Source organism: Stegostoma tigrinum, chromosome 5 (genome assembly GCF_030684315.1).
Source record: "Stegostoma tigrinum isolate sSteTig4 chromosome 5, sSteTig4.hap1, whole genome shotgun sequence".
NCBI classification, from domain to species: Eukaryota; Metazoa; Chordata; class Chondrichthyes; order Orectolobiformes; family Stegostomatidae; genus Stegostoma; species Stegostoma tigrinum.
The window spans coordinates 61,964,489-61,982,593 of NC_081358.1; the positions used below are offsets into that span (position 1 = coordinate 61,964,489).

The 18,105-nt window shown below is 49.7% G+C and overlaps 1 protein-coding gene across 5 annotated transcripts in view; it reads right to left on the reverse strand.

Annotated features, from left to right (window-relative positions):
* Nucleotides 1–18,105, reverse strand: part of lrp12 (low density lipoprotein receptor-related protein 12) — an 82,086-nt gene that overhangs the window by 33,107 nt on the left and 30,874 nt on the right. For all 5 annotated transcript variants that reach the window (XM_048529941.2, XM_048529938.2, XM_048529940.2 and 2 more), the window contains one exon: nucleotides 9,844–9,979. In XM_048529941.2, the coding sequence (XP_048385898.1) occupies nucleotides 9,844–9,979 (136 nt within the window). The remainder of the gene's footprint in view (nucleotides 1–9,843; nucleotides 9,980–18,105) is intronic.

Consider the following 18,105-nt stretch of genomic DNA (forward strand, 5'->3'; position numbering starts at 1 on the left):
TTTGCTAAAACTTTTATCAAGTTGTAACAAGACTTATTTGCTTTTATATTCTACGTCCCAGCTAACGGAGGTAAGCATCCCATTTGCCTTCTTCACCATCCTATCTACCTATGCTTACTCCAGAGATCTAGGGAGTTGTAAACCAAAGGTCCCTTTGTTCCTCAATGCTCCCTACAGACCTAGCTTTGTGGATATCCTTCCCTTATTGGACCTCCCAAAATACATCACCTTGCACTAGTCAGGGATAAATTCCATCTGCCATTGCTCTGTCCAATTTACAAGCTGATCAAAATCAAACAGCAGGCATCCTACTCACTAAACAACAACTACCAACTTTTGAATTGTTGCAAACTTACTAATTATACCTTCTACATTCACATGCAAATCATTAATGTATCTAACAAACAGCAAGGGCAGCAGCATCAATTCCTGAGGTACATTGCTGGTCATAGGGTTCCAATCACAAAAACATCACTCCACATTACACTCCAAGGCCTCTTTGTTCAGCAGTACTCTCCAGGACTATCCCATTAAGTGTATAAGGTTTAATGTCCTCCACACAGTACATTCTGTGCCCTTACCATCCTCAGTGCTTCTTCCAGGTGGTGTGCATCATGGATAAGAACTGACTTAGCTTAAGGAGCAGTTAGGTGGCAAACAGCTGGAATCTTCTCTTTTAACCTGATGCCATGAAACTTCAAGGGGCCTAGAGGCTACGCTGAAGACTCCCAAGACAAGTCCTTCCCAACTGCAAAGCACAGCACCACCACCTCTGCTGAGTTATTGTTGTGTAAAGCATGGATCCATATGCACGGCTACACAGACTGTGGCTTGCCTCTTGCTTCCTGTAGGAAGCTCTCAATTTTTCCCCAAAACTCCAGTTGATGACTGAAGCATTTAACAGTCGACAACATTTTTGTAGATCACACATAGACTTGACTAGGTAGGGCATCAGACTTTGTTTCCTAAAGTAGGCGATGGCCTAGTTGTATTACCACTAGAATATTAATCCAGAAACCCAGCTGATGTTCTGAGGATAATGGGAACTGCAGATGCTGGAGAATCCAAGATAAGAAAAAGTGTGGAGCTGGATGAACACAGCAGGCCAAGCAGCATCTCAGGAGCACAAAAGCTGATGTTTTGGGCCTAGACCCTTCTAGGCCCGAAATGTCAGCTTTTGTGCTCCTGCGATGCTGCTTGGCCTGCTGTGTTCATCCAGCTCCACACTTTCTTATCTTGATGTTCTGGGGCCCCAGGTTCAAATCCCACCATGACAGTTGGTGGAATTGGAATTCAAGAGAGAGAGAGTCTGGAATTAAGAATCTACTGATCAACATGAAATCATTGCCAATTGTCAGAAAAACACACTGGTTTATTAATGCCCTTCAGGGGACGAAATCTGCCACGCTCACCAGGTCTGGCCTACATGTGATTCCAGATGCACAGCAATGAGGCTGACTCTCAACTACCCTCTGAAATGGCCTAGCAAACCACTCAGATGTATCAAATCGCTGCAAAGACTCAAAGAAATGGAACTGGATGGATCACTTGCCATCGATCTAGGTACCAAAAAAACAACAGCAGAAACAGTCCTGTCGACCATGTGAAGTCCTCCTCACTAACATCTGGGGGTTAGTGCCAAAATTGGGAGAGCTGCTCACAAGTTTGTCAAGCAACAGCCTGACTGTTTATAAAGTATGATTCTGTGAGTATGACAATGTCCCAGACACCACCATCACCATCCCCATCCCTGGATATGTCCCTTCTCACCGGTGATAAAGACCCAGTAAAAAGGGGCAGCACAGTTGGATACTGTGAGAGAGGGAGTTGCTCGAGGAGTCCTCAAAATTGACTCTGGACCCCATGAAGTCTCACGGCTTCAAGTTAAACATGGAGAAGGAAACCCCCTACTGATTACCGCATACCGTCCACCCTCCCTGATGAATCAGTACTCCTCAGAGTTGAGCAACACTTAGAGGAAGCACTGAGGATGGCAAGGGCACAAGGTGTACTCTGGGTGGGGGATTTCAATGTCCACCACCGAGAATGGCTCAGCAGCAGTACTATTGATCGAGCTGGTTGTCCTATAGGACATAGCTGCTAAACTGAGTCTGCGGCAGGCGGCGAGGGAACCAACAAAAGGGAAAAACAGTTGGCCTCAGGCTTACTGATCTGCCAGCTGCAGTTGCATCTGTCCATGACAATATTGGTAAGAGTGACCATTTCACAGCCCTTGTGGAGACAAAGCCCCAACTTCACGCTGAAAACAACCTCCAACGTGTTGTGTGGCACTATCACTGTGCTAAATGGGACAGACTGTACACAGATCTAGCAGCTCAAGTCTGGGCAGCTATGAGGCACCATGGGGCATCAACAGCAGCAGAATCGTATACCAGCGCAATCTGTAACCTCATGGCCTGGCATAACCTCAACTCAATGGTTACCATCAAGCCAGGGGATCAACCCTGGTTCAATGCAGAATGCAGGAGGGCATGCCAAGAGCAGCATCAAGCATACTTGAAGACGAGGTATCAACCTGGTGACGCCACCAAACAGGACTACTTGCATGCTAAATAGCGAAAGCAGCATATGATAGACACAGCTAAGTGATCCCCCAACTAACAGATCAGGTCTAAGCTCTGCAGCCCTGCTACATCCAGTCATGAATGGTGGTGAACAATTAAACAACACACTGGAGGAGCAGGAGTCACTCTTACCCACTTTGTTAGTGATGGAAGAGCCCAGTACATCAGTGCGAAAGATAAGGCTAAGGTTGAAGTATTTGCAGCAATCTTCAGCCAGAAATGCCGAATGGATGATCCATCTCGGCCTCCTCCAGTGGTGCCCAGCATTATAGATACTAGCCTTCAGCCAATTTGGTTCACTCCACGTGATATCAAGAAATGGTTGAAGACAACGAATACTGCAAAGGCCCTGACAACATTTCAGCAACAGTACTGAAGACCTGTGCTCCAGAACTTTCTGCTCCTCTAGTCCAGATACAACACTGGTATCTATCCGAAAATGAGAAAAATTGCTCGAGTATGTTCCATACACAAAAAGCAAGACAAATCCAACCCGGCCAATTATCGCCCTATCAGTCTACTTTCGATTATCATTGAAATGTTGGAAGGTGTAATCAGTGCTGTCAAGCAGCACCTGCTCAGAAATAACCTGCTCAGTGACGGTCAGTTTGGGTTCCACGAGGGCCACTCAGCTCCTGATCTTATAACAGCCTTGGTTCAAACATGGACCAAACAGCTGAATTCCATTGATGAGGCAAGAGTGACAGCCCTTGATATCAAGGCTGCATTTGACTGAGCGTGGCGTCAAGGAGTCCTGCCAAAAAACTGGAATCAATGGGTATTGGGGGCATGCACTCCTGAGGTTGGAGTCTTACCTGGCACACAGGAAGATGACAAAGTGTGTAGTTGGATGAACACAGCAGGCCAAGCAGTGTCTCAGGAGCACACAGGAAGATGGTCATGGGAGGTTAGTCATCCCAGGTCCAGGACATCTCTGCAAGAGTTCTTCAGGGTATTTTCAGCTGCTTTATCAAATGACCTTCCCTCCATCATGAGGTCAGAGTTGGCGATGTTAGCCGATGGTTATATAATGTTCAGCACCATTTGTGACTCCTCAGATACTGAAACAGTCTATGATCACATGCAACAAGATCTGGACAATATCCAGGCTTGGGCTGACAAGTGGCAAGTGACATTCTCGCCACACAAATTCCAGGCTATGACCATCACCAGTAAGAGACAATCTAACTACTGCCCCTTAACATTCAATAGTGTCACCATCACTGAATACCCCACTATCAACATCCTGGGGGTTAGCATTAATCAAAAACTCAACTGGACTCACCACATTAACAGAGAGTGGCTACAAGAGCAGGCCAGAAGATAGGAATACTGCGGCAAGTAACTCACGCCCTGACTCTTCAAAGCCTGATACTCCTCACTTACCTGGATGAGCACAGGCCCAACAATACTCAAGAAGCTTAACACCATTCAGGACAAAGCAGCCCATTTGATTGACATTACATCTACAAGCATTCACTCCCTCCACCACTGATGCTCAGTAGCAGCAGTGTGTATATCTACAAGATACACTGCAGAAATATGCCAAAGATCCTCAGACAGCACCTTCCAAACCCATGACCATTTCCATCTAGAAGGACAAGAGCAACAGATATATGGGAACACCAGCACATCCAAGTTCTTCTCCAAGTCACTCACCATCCTGACTGGGAAATATATCACTGCTCCTTCACTTTCGCTGGGTCAAAAAGCTGGAATTCATTCCCTAATAGCATTGTGGGTGAACCCACAGCAGGAGGACAACAGCGGTTCAGAAAGGCAGCTCACTACCACCTTCTCAAGGGCAACTAGGGATGGGCAAGAAATGCTGGCCAACCAGCAATGCCCACATCCCACAAATGAATTTTTAAAAAAAGACAGCTTTTTACAACAATTGATAACAGTTGCATGGTGACCAATAGGGTCTGAGTAATACAGCGCAAAAACACACCATTTGGTTCAACTCATCCATGCCAACCAAATTTAGCCCACAGCCCTTTAGACCTTTCCTATTCATGCCCCATCATGTCTTTTAAAAAAGGTTGTGAGCGTACCAGGATCAACTACCTTCTCTGGCAACTCATTCCATATACGAACAAGCCGTGTGAAAAAGTTATCCCTCAAGTCCCTTTTAAATCTTTCTTCTCTCACCTGAAAAATATGCCTTCCAGTTTCTGAACTCACCTATCCTTGGGAAAAGACCTTTGCTATTCATCTTTACCATGCTCCTTATGATTTTAAGCTTCAATCTTTCAACCTCCCACACTCTGGTGAAAAAGTCCCAACCTATCCACCTTTGCCATATAATTCAAATCCTCCGGTCCCGGTATCATTCTTGTAAATATTTTCTGCGCCCTCTCCAATTTAATAGTATCCTTCCTCTAGCAAGGCAGCCAGAACGGTACTCAGTATTCCAGAATTGGCCTTACCAATGTCCAGTATAACTGCAACAGGATGTCCCAACTCCTATACTCAATGTTCTGAACAATGAAAGAAAGCGTGCCAAATACGGCTTTCATCATTCCATCTAACTGTGAGGCAACTTTCAAAGGGCTATGCACCTGAACAGGTATTTGACAACACTCCCTCGGGCCCTATCATTAACTGTACAAGTGCTGCCTTTGTTTGTCTTACCAAAATGCAACACTTCATTGACCCAAATTCAACTCCATCTGCCACTCCTCGGCCCATTTACCCAATTGATCAAGACCCATTTGTAATCTTAGATAACCTACTTGTGTCCACTATATCACCAATTTTGGTGTCATCCGCAAACTCTCTAATCACGTTTTCTAAATTCTCATCCAAATATTTTATATTAATGGCAGACGAGACTTGATTTTAATTCCAGATGTTGATTGGTTCAGTTTAAATTCTGCCAACTATTGTCATGGGATTTGAACTCATGCCCCCAGAATATAAATCTAGGGCCCTGAACCCTAGTCCTTTTAGTCCTGTAACATTATGGCATCACCTTACCCTGTCTTCACTACAGAGACGAAAAGAAACTGGATTTTAAAACTGTCACAACAACAAATATTGATGTCTGCACACTGATGTATTTGAGCATATGTAGCTTTGCTGTGCTTGTATCACCTGGCAATTCATTGAAAGAAATAGGTTTTCAAATAAATGTCAAAAATTAGTACATTACCTTCCTTTACTCATGGCCTCAACCATATGCATCTGAATAACTAATTCCAGAGAGTTATAAACTTGGGTTGGCTTCAATTCATTTTTGCATTTGTATAATGCTAAAAAATACACAAGTTATTTTAATATGTCAAGTAGTATGTTTATTTGGTAGTTTATTTAATAATAATTCCAAGAAAGCAAAATGCTCTGCAGATTTGATATTAAACCAATTTGTTCCAGATTTTCGAATATTCGTAGGCATTTACAAAGAGATAGATGTCTTTTAAAAAGTTAAGACCAAAAGAAGTAGGAACAGAAGTTAACCATTCAGTTCCGAGCCTGTTCTGCCACTCAAGACGACTCTGGCTGATCTGATATTCCTTACATCCACTTTCCTGTCTTTTCCCTGTAACCCAAGAATCTTGATCAGCAGGCAAAAATCAATCTATCTCAGCCTTAGATATACACAAGGGCTCTGTCCCCACTGTGGATGCTGTGAGTCAGAAACAAAAACAGATAGCTGGAAAGGCTGTTTTGAGAAAGGATCACTCGACCTAAAACATTAACTCTGATTTCTCCTTACTTTCAGATCGGTTAAGCTTTTCCAGAAGAGACTAATCCTGCTTTCTTCCTTCACCACCTGTCTATATATCAGAAGCAAATAACCTTATTATCAATTTTCAACCTTTACAAGCATTCTCAAGATGTCAACAAGAATTTACAGCTCCAGTCTCCTTTTGCCACGAACACCTACAGTGGGGTTCAAATATTTGTTTCCTCATGCTGAGGCAGAAATCCAAACAATTAAGCTGAAAGGCTCACTCCACTTAAGACAATTCTCTCACAAAATGAACAAATCCAGTTCACAAGATGAGTCATGTTGAACTTGAAAATATTGACTGCTGTCTCCACGGATGCTGTCAGACCTGCTGAGTCTCTCCAGCACTGAAAATTTTAGTTTGTGTGCCTTCCTTTCTTTGACTTTGTTTCATACTTTGAAGAACAAAGACGTAAACAATTTGCTCAAGTTTATGTTTAGTTCCAGGTTATGTAAGCAAGAAATAGAGGCCTCCCACTGCTCAATTCGTGTTACGATTATAAACCTGCTTTTCTATTCTCTAAAGAATCTCACTGAGATTCAGAATTCATATAAAAGAAAAGTATTCTCCCTACTGTCCCCAATTTAAAAAATGATACAGTTGGGTTAAGAAAATTGTGGTGGATGGGGAAGAATGCCCTTATTACACACTGCATGGCTTAGCTCCAAGTGAGTTTAACCCAGTTTACGTTATTTTAATTTCATGCTCATTTGCTCCAAATTCACAAATCTACATTGAAATGCAAGGCCAACAATGCAATGAAAATAGATTCTTAACAATCACAAAACAAAAATATATGGTTTCAAATCCCATATTTGGGGCTGATCTTCAACAATTTATTCTTACCACAGATGACACTGAGAAATTGAATCACGGATGCAAATGAAAAACCACAGGAACATCTTTCTCTCTGTCACCTTCCTCCATCAGTTATCTAAATATTGCAGCTGGCAATAAGGAAGTTTAAAACTGTTCTCCACCCTCAAATAGGAAAAAAGAGGAATTTTTGATGTTAACAGTTTGACTAGCTTGAATTGCCACATGACCCCGTGAAAAGATCATTTTTTGCAAGTTGCTTAACTTGAATATATCTGTCTGACTTCAATGGAAGATATAGACAGGATACAAAATTTAGTATCATATTATGCCACACAATGTCAGCTTAAGCACAGTCAGCATATAAAAATGCAACAGTTTCTACTTGTGTCCAGTAAATGCCTTTACTGCAGTAGAATTTGAACCTTATAGATTCAAGGTCATTTAACCAAAGTGAACCAAATTTGTTTACAAATCAATTTGTACGCAAATCAGAACTCAGGATAGGACAACGTAAAGCAGCCAATTGTAAGGACAGTCAATGTTTGCATATCAGGCCTTTAAAGTTACACCGCTGTATGGAATCATGTTCATAAGTGAGCTTTCATAAGGCGGAAGTTGCAAATCGGGGACCCCCATATATCAATTTTAATATATATTTTTTCACAAGAGAAAAACACTTTAATATAGTGAAACACAAGTATCTGAACTGACAATAGTAGATTCACAATCACGTGGCTATTTTCAATTTTGAATTTACTTGTTAATTGAATTTAAATTCCCCAGCTGTCATTATGGGATTTGAACACACCCTCAGGGCACTAACATGGACTGTTGGATTACTAGCGATGTTCCTATGATAACATGGATTCCCTCAGTTTCTTTTGCGAAAAGCCAACAATCTGTGCTGCCTCATTGGTAATCCGCTTGACAGTGAAGACAGTTTAATCAGATTTATTCTTTCATGATTTTGAACAACTGTTAAAACTTTCCTTTACCTTCCCAGCCTAAAGAACAACTTCAGTTCTCCAGTTTCACCACATAACTGAAACCCACCATTCTTGGTACCATACAAGTAAATCTCTCTTGCACCTTCCCCAAAGCCTAGCTACTCTTCCCAAGAGGTCGTGGTCAAGCTGGGGCCTAACCAGAGATTTATAGAGGTTTTGCATTTCTAACGATTCCTGATAGAAGTGTACTCTGAATTTTCAGTAAGAATAGAACTAAAAAAATTCAACAGTAGCAGCAACGTTCTGACCAAATAATAGAAAGGGTAGTCGTTTGTGGTACAAAGATTGGAGAAGTTTGCTCAAGATTCAGTGGGTTAACAAAAAACATATATTAGCCACGTACGGTCTATGGTTGAAAGAGCAGGTCAGAGGCTGGGAATTTTATGGTGAGTAACTCACCTCCTGTCTCCCAAATGCCTATACACCAACTACAATGCACAAGTCAGGAGTGTGATGTAATGATCTCTATCTGCTTTGATGGGTGCAGCTACAAATAACAGAAGCTCAACAACATGCAGAACAACGATCATCAGTCGAGCAGTCTGCTATCACCTTCAACATGCATCCCCTCCACAATGGCAACATGTACCACCTACAAGGTACACTAATAATTCATGAAGGCTGCTAAGACAGCACCTTCAAAACACAATTTCCATTACTTAGAAAGACAGGGGCAGATGCACAGGAATGTGACCTGCAAGCTGCCCTCCAGATGGACTTGAACGACCACTGTTGCTGGATCAAAATCCTGAAATTGCCTCCCAGCAGCACAGGACTGCAACAATTCAACAAAGCAACTTACCACCAACCACCTCGAGGACAACTATAGACGGGCAATAAATACTGGCCTAACCATTATTCTTGAACATTTTGTTTTAAAATTTCAGAAGAAATTTTTAAAAGGTGTCAAGAAAATTGGTATACAATCGCATTACAGTTTGCAAATTAAAACAAGTGACAATTTTTATACTTTGTCCAAATTCTGTTTGTTTTGACCTGGAGATGCTTGGCTTTTCAGCAGGGAATTGGCAGCTGCAGTTTAACTCAGGTTCTGTGAAAGGATGCGTTATTGTAGAAGGAACAAATCAGAATATTAATGATAGTCATTCACACCTTCAGTCCAGTAAACTGGGTAGCAAATAAAATGTTCAGCTGCATAATGAATAATGCAAGATATAAATCAAGGAGATTTTAAAAGTGTACAAGCATGGGCGAGACCATGTTGTTTCGCTCAACTCAGCTTCCAAGTGTTTTAGAAAAATTGCCTAGCAATGGATGATGTCTCCTTTTTGTTGTACAGTAATACTTCACAGTTGTGGCTATAAAGCTCCAACTTCCTTAAGCCATTTGTCATTTTGACTATAGATGCTGAATTTTGGTCACTGAGAACAAACCTTTGAAAGCTAACTTCTAACTATTCAAAGGCTTTGACCATTCATTTCCAACAGAAGTCACTACACTTCAGGCAGAAGTACAAATGATTTCTTCTTCCATGCCTTGAGATGTGGACTACCTTCTACACAGTTACATCAACTCATTCAAGAGGTTAGAACCGAAGATCCGGTGGGCTGGTTAATATCATACCATGCATTCATCACCTATCAGGGTCATTCATCACCAGCCAATTTTTCCTTCTTGTCTGTGCTTCACAGCACACATGGGACAATTAAGCTATTGCATTACCTTGTTCAAGCTTACCTGATGGTGATAACTTCCTCCCGGTTAGCCTGTATGTGCCAGCTACAATTAACTCGAGTTTGATAGTTAAAGGGCCAACCTGGACTTGTGATTGTTCCACTTGGTGCCCTGAGTTGTTCTGGTGTACCTCCACATGCTAAGAGAAAGATACGTTGGATAATTAATACAGTTAATGCAGGTAACACTGCAGTGCAACTGTGTCTGTACAATTGCAGGAAAAGGAAAGAAAAATATCAATAAACTTCACAACCACAAATGCCCAACCGCTTTAAAAATAGAAAAAGCTTCCAAAAGGTTCTTCACACAGACACAATCAAAAACTAGACACTGAGCCAAAGAGACAGAAAAGAGAGAGATGAAGGAGATTCTTAAAAGCAGAGACTCCGGAATGAGCAGGGAGAATGTTGCAGCAGGGAACTCCCTCTCTCACCCATCTTCTGGACAAGTGCTTGCTCCATCCTTCACTTGTGCATGGCAAAACACACTCCCTCCTATGCATTCACACACAACACTCCTCTCTCTTATGAATAAAGTGATTTGCGAGCAGACTTCCCAGCATTCTTCAACATTTTAAACACAAACACATGCATTCCACTTCCTCACATGAATAAAAAAATTCCCACAGAATTTTACAGTATAGAAAAACCCCATCATGTCCTGAAACAGCTCGCCAGCTAGTTTGACTGTACAGACCTATCTATGTACCCCTCTGAATTCAAATATATATCCAGCTCCCTTCTGAAATCTCATATGGAATCCACCTTTCCCACTCACCCAGACAGCACATTCTAAATCATGACAATTCTGAGTAAAGAAATTTCTCATCTCACTCCTAGCTCTCTTCCTGACAAACTTGAAATTGTGACCCTTTGTTACTGATTAACTAGTGGAAACAGAAGATCTTTCTTTACCTTGTCAAAATTGTTCATAATTCTGAACACCTCAATAAGGTTATTGCAATAATCTTCTTGCTCCAAGGAGAATAAGCCCATTTATCTAATCTTTCATGGTATCTAAAATCCCTCAATCCTGGTATCATTCTAGTAAACATCCATTCCATTTTCTCCAAGGCTATAGCATACTTCCTTAAATAAGGTGCCCAGAACTGAACAGAGTATTCCAAATGAGGTCTGCGGAATGATTTGCAAAAGTTTTAGCACCACTTCCTTGCTTTTACACTTGATGCCTCTATTCATAAACCCATGCACACACACACAAAAGCTTCCTTGCTCAATTTGCATGCACACACTCCCTCCCTTAACCTTTGCAAACATAAACACATATGTATGCATGCAAAGAAGTCAGATAGATGTGCAATGGAGGGTTGGGTGGTATTAATGTGTATTCAAGGGAGGGAGTTCACACGTGCATTTGTGAATGAGGGAGAGAAGGCAAGAAAGGAGTCAGACTGTGACTGCACACGTACAGGGCGGAGAGTCGAAGGATGTCAACGTGAGGGAGGTGGAGAGATGAAATGAGTTTAATGGCATGAGTATAGTGATGTGTACATACATATGTCGGGGGGGGTGGTTGAAGAGAAGACACTGAGAAAGAGAGGAAGGGTGTTTGTGTGGGTTTTTGGGAGAGAACATCTGTACATGCAGGAGGTAGATATAATGGAGATGGGCAGGGAGGGGATTGTATCATGGAGGGGTCACCTGGGACATCAAGCATACAAAATTATGGACTAAGTGCTGTAAAATGTGATGTTTTTACCTTGTGCAGATGCAATGGACCAAACGGCCTTTTTCAGTGCCACAGTTATCTATGACTCTACAGGGAACAAGTGCCTCTGTGCATGTGTAAAGGAAATTGTCAGTGTGCATGCTTCAGAGAAGGATGGAAGGAAGGGTTGGGGTGTTTGTGGGCGAGAAAGTATCTGCGCATTGCTCCAGGGTGCACATGTATACGTACGATTCCCCTCTCTTGAATGCATGCATCAATAAAGGGGGAGGGGAGGGACAGGAAGGGAAGGATCAGCCTGTGGGTGTGTGGAGAAAGTGAGTGATTACATGGGTACATATGCGCAAGGGAAAAGAAGCGTTTGCAGGGGGGGAGAGGAGGGGAGGAGGAGGAGGAGGAGGGAAGGAAGAAGGAGGAGGAGGGAAGGAGGAGGGAAGGAGGAGGGAAGGAGGAGGGAGGAGGAGGGGGAGGAGGAGGGGGAGGAGGAGGGGGAGGAGGAGGGGAGGAGGAGGGGGAGGAGGAGGGGGAGGAGGAGGGGGGAGGAGGAGGGGGAGGAGGAGGGGAGGAAGAGGGGGAGGAAGAGGGGGAGGAAGAGGGGAGAGGGGGGAGGGAGAGGGTGGGGGGGGGGAGGGAGAGGGGGTGGGGGGGGGGAGGGAGAGGGGTGGGGGGGGGGAGGGAGAGGGGTGGGGGGGGGGAGGGAGAGGGGTGGGGGGGGGGGAGAGGGGAGGGAGGGGGGGGGGGGGGAGGGAGAGGGGTGGGGGGGGAGGGAGAGGGGTGGGGGGGGAGGGAGAGGGGGGGGGGGAGGAGAGGGGGGGGGGGGGAGGAGAGGGGGGGGGGGGGGAGGAGAGGGGGGGGGGGGGGAGGAGAGGGGGGGGGGAGGAGGAGAGGGGGGGGGGAGGAGGAGAGGGGGGGGGAGGAGGAGAGGGGGGGGGGAGGAGAGGGGGGGGGGGAGGAGAGGTGGGGAGGAGGAGAGGTGGGGGAGGAGGAGAGGTGGGGGGGGGAGAGGTAGGGGGGGGGGGAGGGGAGAGGGGGGGGGGGAGAGGGGGGGGGAGGAGGAGAGGGGGGGGAGGAGAGAGGGGGGGGAGGAGAGGGGGGGGGGAGGAGAGGGGGGGGGGAGGAGAGGTGGGGGAGGAGGAGAGGTGGGGGGGGGGGAGAGAGAGGGGTGGGGGGGGAGGGAGAGGGGTGGGGGGGGAGGGAGAGGGGTGGGGGGGGAGGGAGAGGGGTGGGGGGGAGGGAGAGGGGTGGGGGGGGGGGAGGGGTGGGGGGGGAGGGAGAGGGGTGGGGGGGAGGGAGAGGGGTGGGGGGGAGGGAGAGGGGTGGGGGGGGAGGGAGAGGGGTGGGGGGGGGAGGGAGAGGGGTGGGGGGGGAGGGAGAGGGGTGGGGGGAGGGAGGGGGGAGGGAGGGGGAGGAGGAGGGGGGAGGAGGAGGGGGGAGGAGGAGGGGGGGGGAGGAGAGGGGGGGGAGGAGAGGGGGGGGAGGAGAGGGGGGGAGGAGAGGGGGGGGAGGAGAGGGGGGGGAGGAAGGGGGGGGGAGGAGAGGGGGGGGAGGAGAGGGGGGGGAGGAGAGGGGGGGGAGGAGAGGGGGGGGAGGAGAGGGGGGGGAGGAGAGGGGGGGGAGGAGAGGGGGGGGAGGAGAGGGGGGGGGGAGGAGGGGGGGGGGAAGGAAGGGGGGGGGAAGGAAGGGGGGGGGGAAGGAAGGGGGGGGGGGGAAGGAAGGGGGGGGGGAAGGAAGGGGGGGGGGGGAAGGAAGGGGGGGGGGAAGGAAGGGGGGGGGGGGAAGGAAGGGGGGGGGAAGGAAGGGGGGGGGGGGAGGAGGGGGGGGGAAGGAAGGGGGGGGGGAGAAGGGGGGGGGGGGAAGGAAGGGGGGGGAAGGAAGGGGGGGGAAGGAGGGGGGGGAAGGGGGGCGGGGGGGAAGGGGAGAAGGAGGTGGAGGAGGAGGAGGAGGAGGAGGGGGGTGAGGAGGAGGGGAGGAGGAGGAGGAGGAGGAGGAGGAGGAGGAGGAGTGGGGGGGAGTGGAGAGTGGGGGGGAGAGGAGAGTGGGGGGGTGAGGAGAGTGGGGGGGGAGAGGAGAGTGGGGGGGAGGGAGAGTGGGGGGGTGAGGGAGTGGGGGGGGAGGAGAGTGGGGGGGAGAGGAGAGTGGGGGGGAGAGGAGAGTGGGGGGGAGAGGAGAGGTGGGGGGAGAGGAGGGGGGGGGAGGGTGTGGAGAGGGGGGGAGGTGAGGAGAGGGGGGGAGGGAGAGGAGAGGGGGGGAGGGAGAGGAGAGGGGGGGAGGGAGGGGAGAGGGGGGGGGAGAGGAGAGTGGGGGGGGGGTGAGAGGGGGGGGGGGAGAGGAGAGTGGGGGGGGGAGGTGAGTGGGGGGGGGGAGAGGAGAGTGGGGGGGGGGAGGAGAGTGGGGGGGGGAGTGAGAGTGGGGGGGGGGGGGGGGGGAGAGGAGGGGGGGGGGGGAGGAGAGTGGGGGGGGGGAGAGGAGAGTGGGGGGGGGGGAGAGAGGGGAGAGTGGGGGGGGGGGAGAGGAGAGTGGGGGGGGGGGAGAGGAGAGTGGGGGGGGGGAGAGGAGAGTGGGGGGGGGGAGGGAGTGGGGGGGGGGAGAGGAGTGGGGGGGGGGAGAGGAGAGTGGGGGGGGGGGAGTGGAGAGTGGGGGGGGGGGAGAGGATGTGGGGGGGGGGAGAGGAGAGTGGGGGGGGGGGGGGTGAGGAGAGTGGGGGGGGGGGAGAGGAGAGTGGGGGGGGGGTGAGGAGAGTGGGGGGGGGTGAGGAGTGTGGGGGGGGGGGGAGGAGAGTGGGGGGGGGGGAGAGGAGAGTGGGGGGGGGGGGAGTGAGAGTGGGGGGGGGGAGTGGAGGTGGGGGGGGGGGGGGAGAGGAGAGTGGGGGGGGGGGAGAGGGTGTGGGGGGGGGGGGAGAGGGAGTGGGGGGGGGGGGGAGAGTGGGGGGGGGGGGGAGGAGAGTGGGGGGGGGGAGGAGAGTGGGGGGGGGGAGAGGTGAGTGGGGGGGGGGGGGGAGTGGAGGTGGGGGGGGGGGGGGAGGAGGTGGGGGGGGGGGGGAGGGAGTGGGGGGGGGGGGGGAGGGAGTGGGGGGGGGGGGGGAGAGGAGAGTGGGGGGGGGGGGAGAGGGAGTGGGGGGGGGGGGAGAGGAGGGGGGGGGGGGGAGAGGAGAGGGGGGGGGAAGGAGGGGGGGGGGGGAAGGAGGGGGGGGGGAAGGAGGGGGGGGGGAGAGGAGGGGGGGGGGAAGGAGGGGGGGGGGAAGGAGGGGGGGGGGGGAAGGAGGGGGGGGGGAAGGAGGGGGGGGGGGGGAAGGAGAAGGAGAGGGGGGGGGAAGGAGAAGGAGAGGGGGGGGGAAGGAGAAGGAGAGGGGGGGGGGAAGGAGAAGGAGAGGGGGGGGGAAGGAGAAGGAGAGGGGGGGGGGAAGGAGAAGGAGAGGGGGGGGGGGAAGGAGAGGAGAGGGGGGGGGAAGGAGAAGGAGGGGGGGGGGAAGGAGGGGGGGGGGAAGGAGGGGGGGGGAAGGAGAGGGGGGGGGAAGGAGAGGGGGGGGGAAGGAGAGGGGGGGGGGAAGGAGAGGGGGGGGGGAAGGAGAGGGGGGGGGAAGGAGAGGGGGGGGGGAAGGAGAGGGGGGGGGGAAGGAGAGGGGGGGGGGAAGGAGAGGGGGGGGGAAGGAGAGGGGGGGGGAAGGAGAGGGGGGGGGAAGGAGAGGGGGGGGGGGAAGGAGAGGGGGGGGGAAGGAGAGGGGGGGGGAAGGAGAGGGGGGGGGGGGAAGGAGAGGGGGGGGGGAAGGAGAGGGGGGGGGGAGGAGAGGGGGGGGGAAGGAGAGGGGGGGGGAAGGAGAGGGGGGGGGGAAGGAGAGGGGGGGGAAGGAGAGGGGGGGGGAAGGAGAGGGGGGGGGAAGGAGAGGGGGGGGGAGAAGGAGAGGGGGGGGGAAGGAGAGGGGGGGGGGGAAGGAGAGGGGGGGGGGAAGGAGGGGGGGGGGGAAGGAGAGGGGGGGGGGAAGGAGAGGGGGGGGGGAAGGAGAGGGGGGGGGGAAGGAGAGGGGGGGGGGGAAGGAGAGGGGGGGGGGGAAGGAGAGGGGGGGGGGAAGGAGGGGGGGGGGGGAGGAGAGGGGGGGGGGAAGGAGAGGGGGGGGGGGAAGGAGAGGGGGGGGGGGGAAGGAGAGGGGGGGGGGAAGGAGAGGGGGGGGGAAGGAGAGGGGGGGGGGGAAGGAGAGGGGGGGGGGGAAGGAGAGGGGGGGGGGGAGGAGAGGGGGGGGGGGGGGAAGAGGGGGGGGGGGGGAAGGAGAGGGGGGGGGGGGGAAGGAGAGGGGGGGGGGGAAGGAGAGGGGGGGGGGGGGGAAGGAGAGGAGGGGGGGGGAAGGAGAGGGGGGGGGAGGGGGGAAGGAGAGGGGGGGGGGGGGAAGAGGTGATATGGTGATGAGGTGATATGTTTGAAGGAGGAAATGTGTATGCATATACACAGGGGAGGGAGAACTGGTGTGCCTTAGGCTGGGGTTGTATATGTGCTACAGTGGTGTGCAGACAGTCACGCTTGTCAGGGAGGAGAAGGGAGCATGTGCCTGCAACAGGGAGTGCAGTGGGGTTCTGTTTTATTGGTTTCTCAAATGTGTAACTGAGAGAAATTATCACTCATCCAAACAGAATATTCCCCAAAGAGTTTGAAAGTTCGGAAATATGTGAAGCAATCAAAAATGTAACCTATATGTCCTGTGCAGCTTGTCTGCTGTGAACAGCACAACATTCCTCCATTCACAGAGAAAGGGATGGATTCTTATGCACTAAGATGACGACAACACGGAGTTGCAGTTTCTGTAATTTTGGTGGGATAGGCAAAATATACCAAGTGATGATTGGACAGTGGAGAAGTTGGAAGATTTCATTAAAAGAAATCAAGGCATCACAGGAATCCCAGACAGATAATACACCATAGGGAAGTTACAACTACATATGCAGATTTGTAGAATGGAAGCAATCTTGGAGTCTGCAAATTGGGTTATCCAGTGTTTAGTAGAAAGCAGAAAATTCTCATGGACAAGATGAACTTAGAGATCATCAGTAAGAAACAGACTTCAACACTGGTACAAATAACATGGAAGTGCCTAGCACTGTTACTGTGTTTTAATCAAGAGCATACCAAAAGACGGTCATGAACAAGTTTCACACAGTTACTTTTATTTGAAAAGTAAAAGTCCTTTCAATCCACCTCTAACCAATGCTGCAAGTTCACAGGCAGTGAAGTGAGTACAGGCTCCCTTGCAAAGCAGCAAGCCACTTGATAGAGGGATCAATAACAAGTGGCACAGATTTAAAAACTTAAAGGACAGAAAGTTTTGAAGAGATGGGAGGAAAAAACATTTTCCACAGGTGGTACAGGCATAAACCTTCAAAACACTGAAGTAGTATTTAGATGTACATTTGCGATCCTAAGGAGAGGGGAAGGTCAGCAGAGGCTAAGCGCTGGAAAAATAGTATTAACAATCACCTTACGATTGTTATCGATTCGTGCAGATGAGATGGGCTGTAGATCTCCACAGTTGTCTGTTAGCAGCTATAATTCAAATTGAGCGTTTCAGTGGTGTATGAGTCAGAGATTTTAAAGAACTGCAAAAGGCCCTTCAGCCCATCTCATCCAAGCAGTTCAAAGGCAACCACCTAAAGACCAGTCATTCTACATGCTCCTGTAATGTAAGGCTTGCAAGGCTATCCTCCTTTCTACTTACTACCCAATCAATTTTTGTACCATCTGCAAACTCACCAATCAACTCTCCTACATTCAAGTCTAAAATCATTCATATAATCTACAAACAAATGTCCCAATACTGATTCCTGTGGGACCCCATGGGACACAGATTTCTCTTCTTAATTATTTGCTTCATTTTGGTAATTAACGCACAGTAAGATTTCTCAGTAAGATTCTAGTTATGGTATTTTACTGCAAACACTATCTCACTTTAGTTTCATAGCAAACATTGTGGAACTTGAAGCAGGTTGGTAACAAGAGAGAAAAAAAAATCAAGATGATATAAACTTTACAACTGCTGAATGCGCAGGGGGCAAAAAGCCTGTCATGCAGTCAAAATTTGACTTGAAAATATTGCAACAACAGATCAAAGTGATACATAGAACATAACAGCACAGTACAGGCCCATTGGCCCTCGATGTTGCGCCGACCTGTCATACCGATCTTAAGCCCATCTAACCTACACTAGTCCATGTACGTCCTTATGCTTATCCAATGATGACTTAAATGTACCTAAAGTTGGCAAATCTACTGCCGTTGCAGGCAAAGCATTCCATTCCCTTACTACTCTGAGTAAAGAGACTACCTCTGACATCTGTCCTATGTCTTTCACCCCTCAATTTAAAGCTGTGCCCCCTTGTGCTCGCCATCACCATCCTAGGAAAAAGGCTCTCCCTAGCTAACCCTCTCATTATTTTATATATTTCAATTAAGTCACCTCTCAACCTTCTTCTCTAATGAAAACAGCCTCAAGTCCCTCAGCCTTTCCTCGTAAGGCCTTCCCTCCATACCAGGCAACATCCTAGTAAATCTCCTCTGCACCCTTTCCAAAGCTTCTACATCCTTCTTATAATGTGGTGA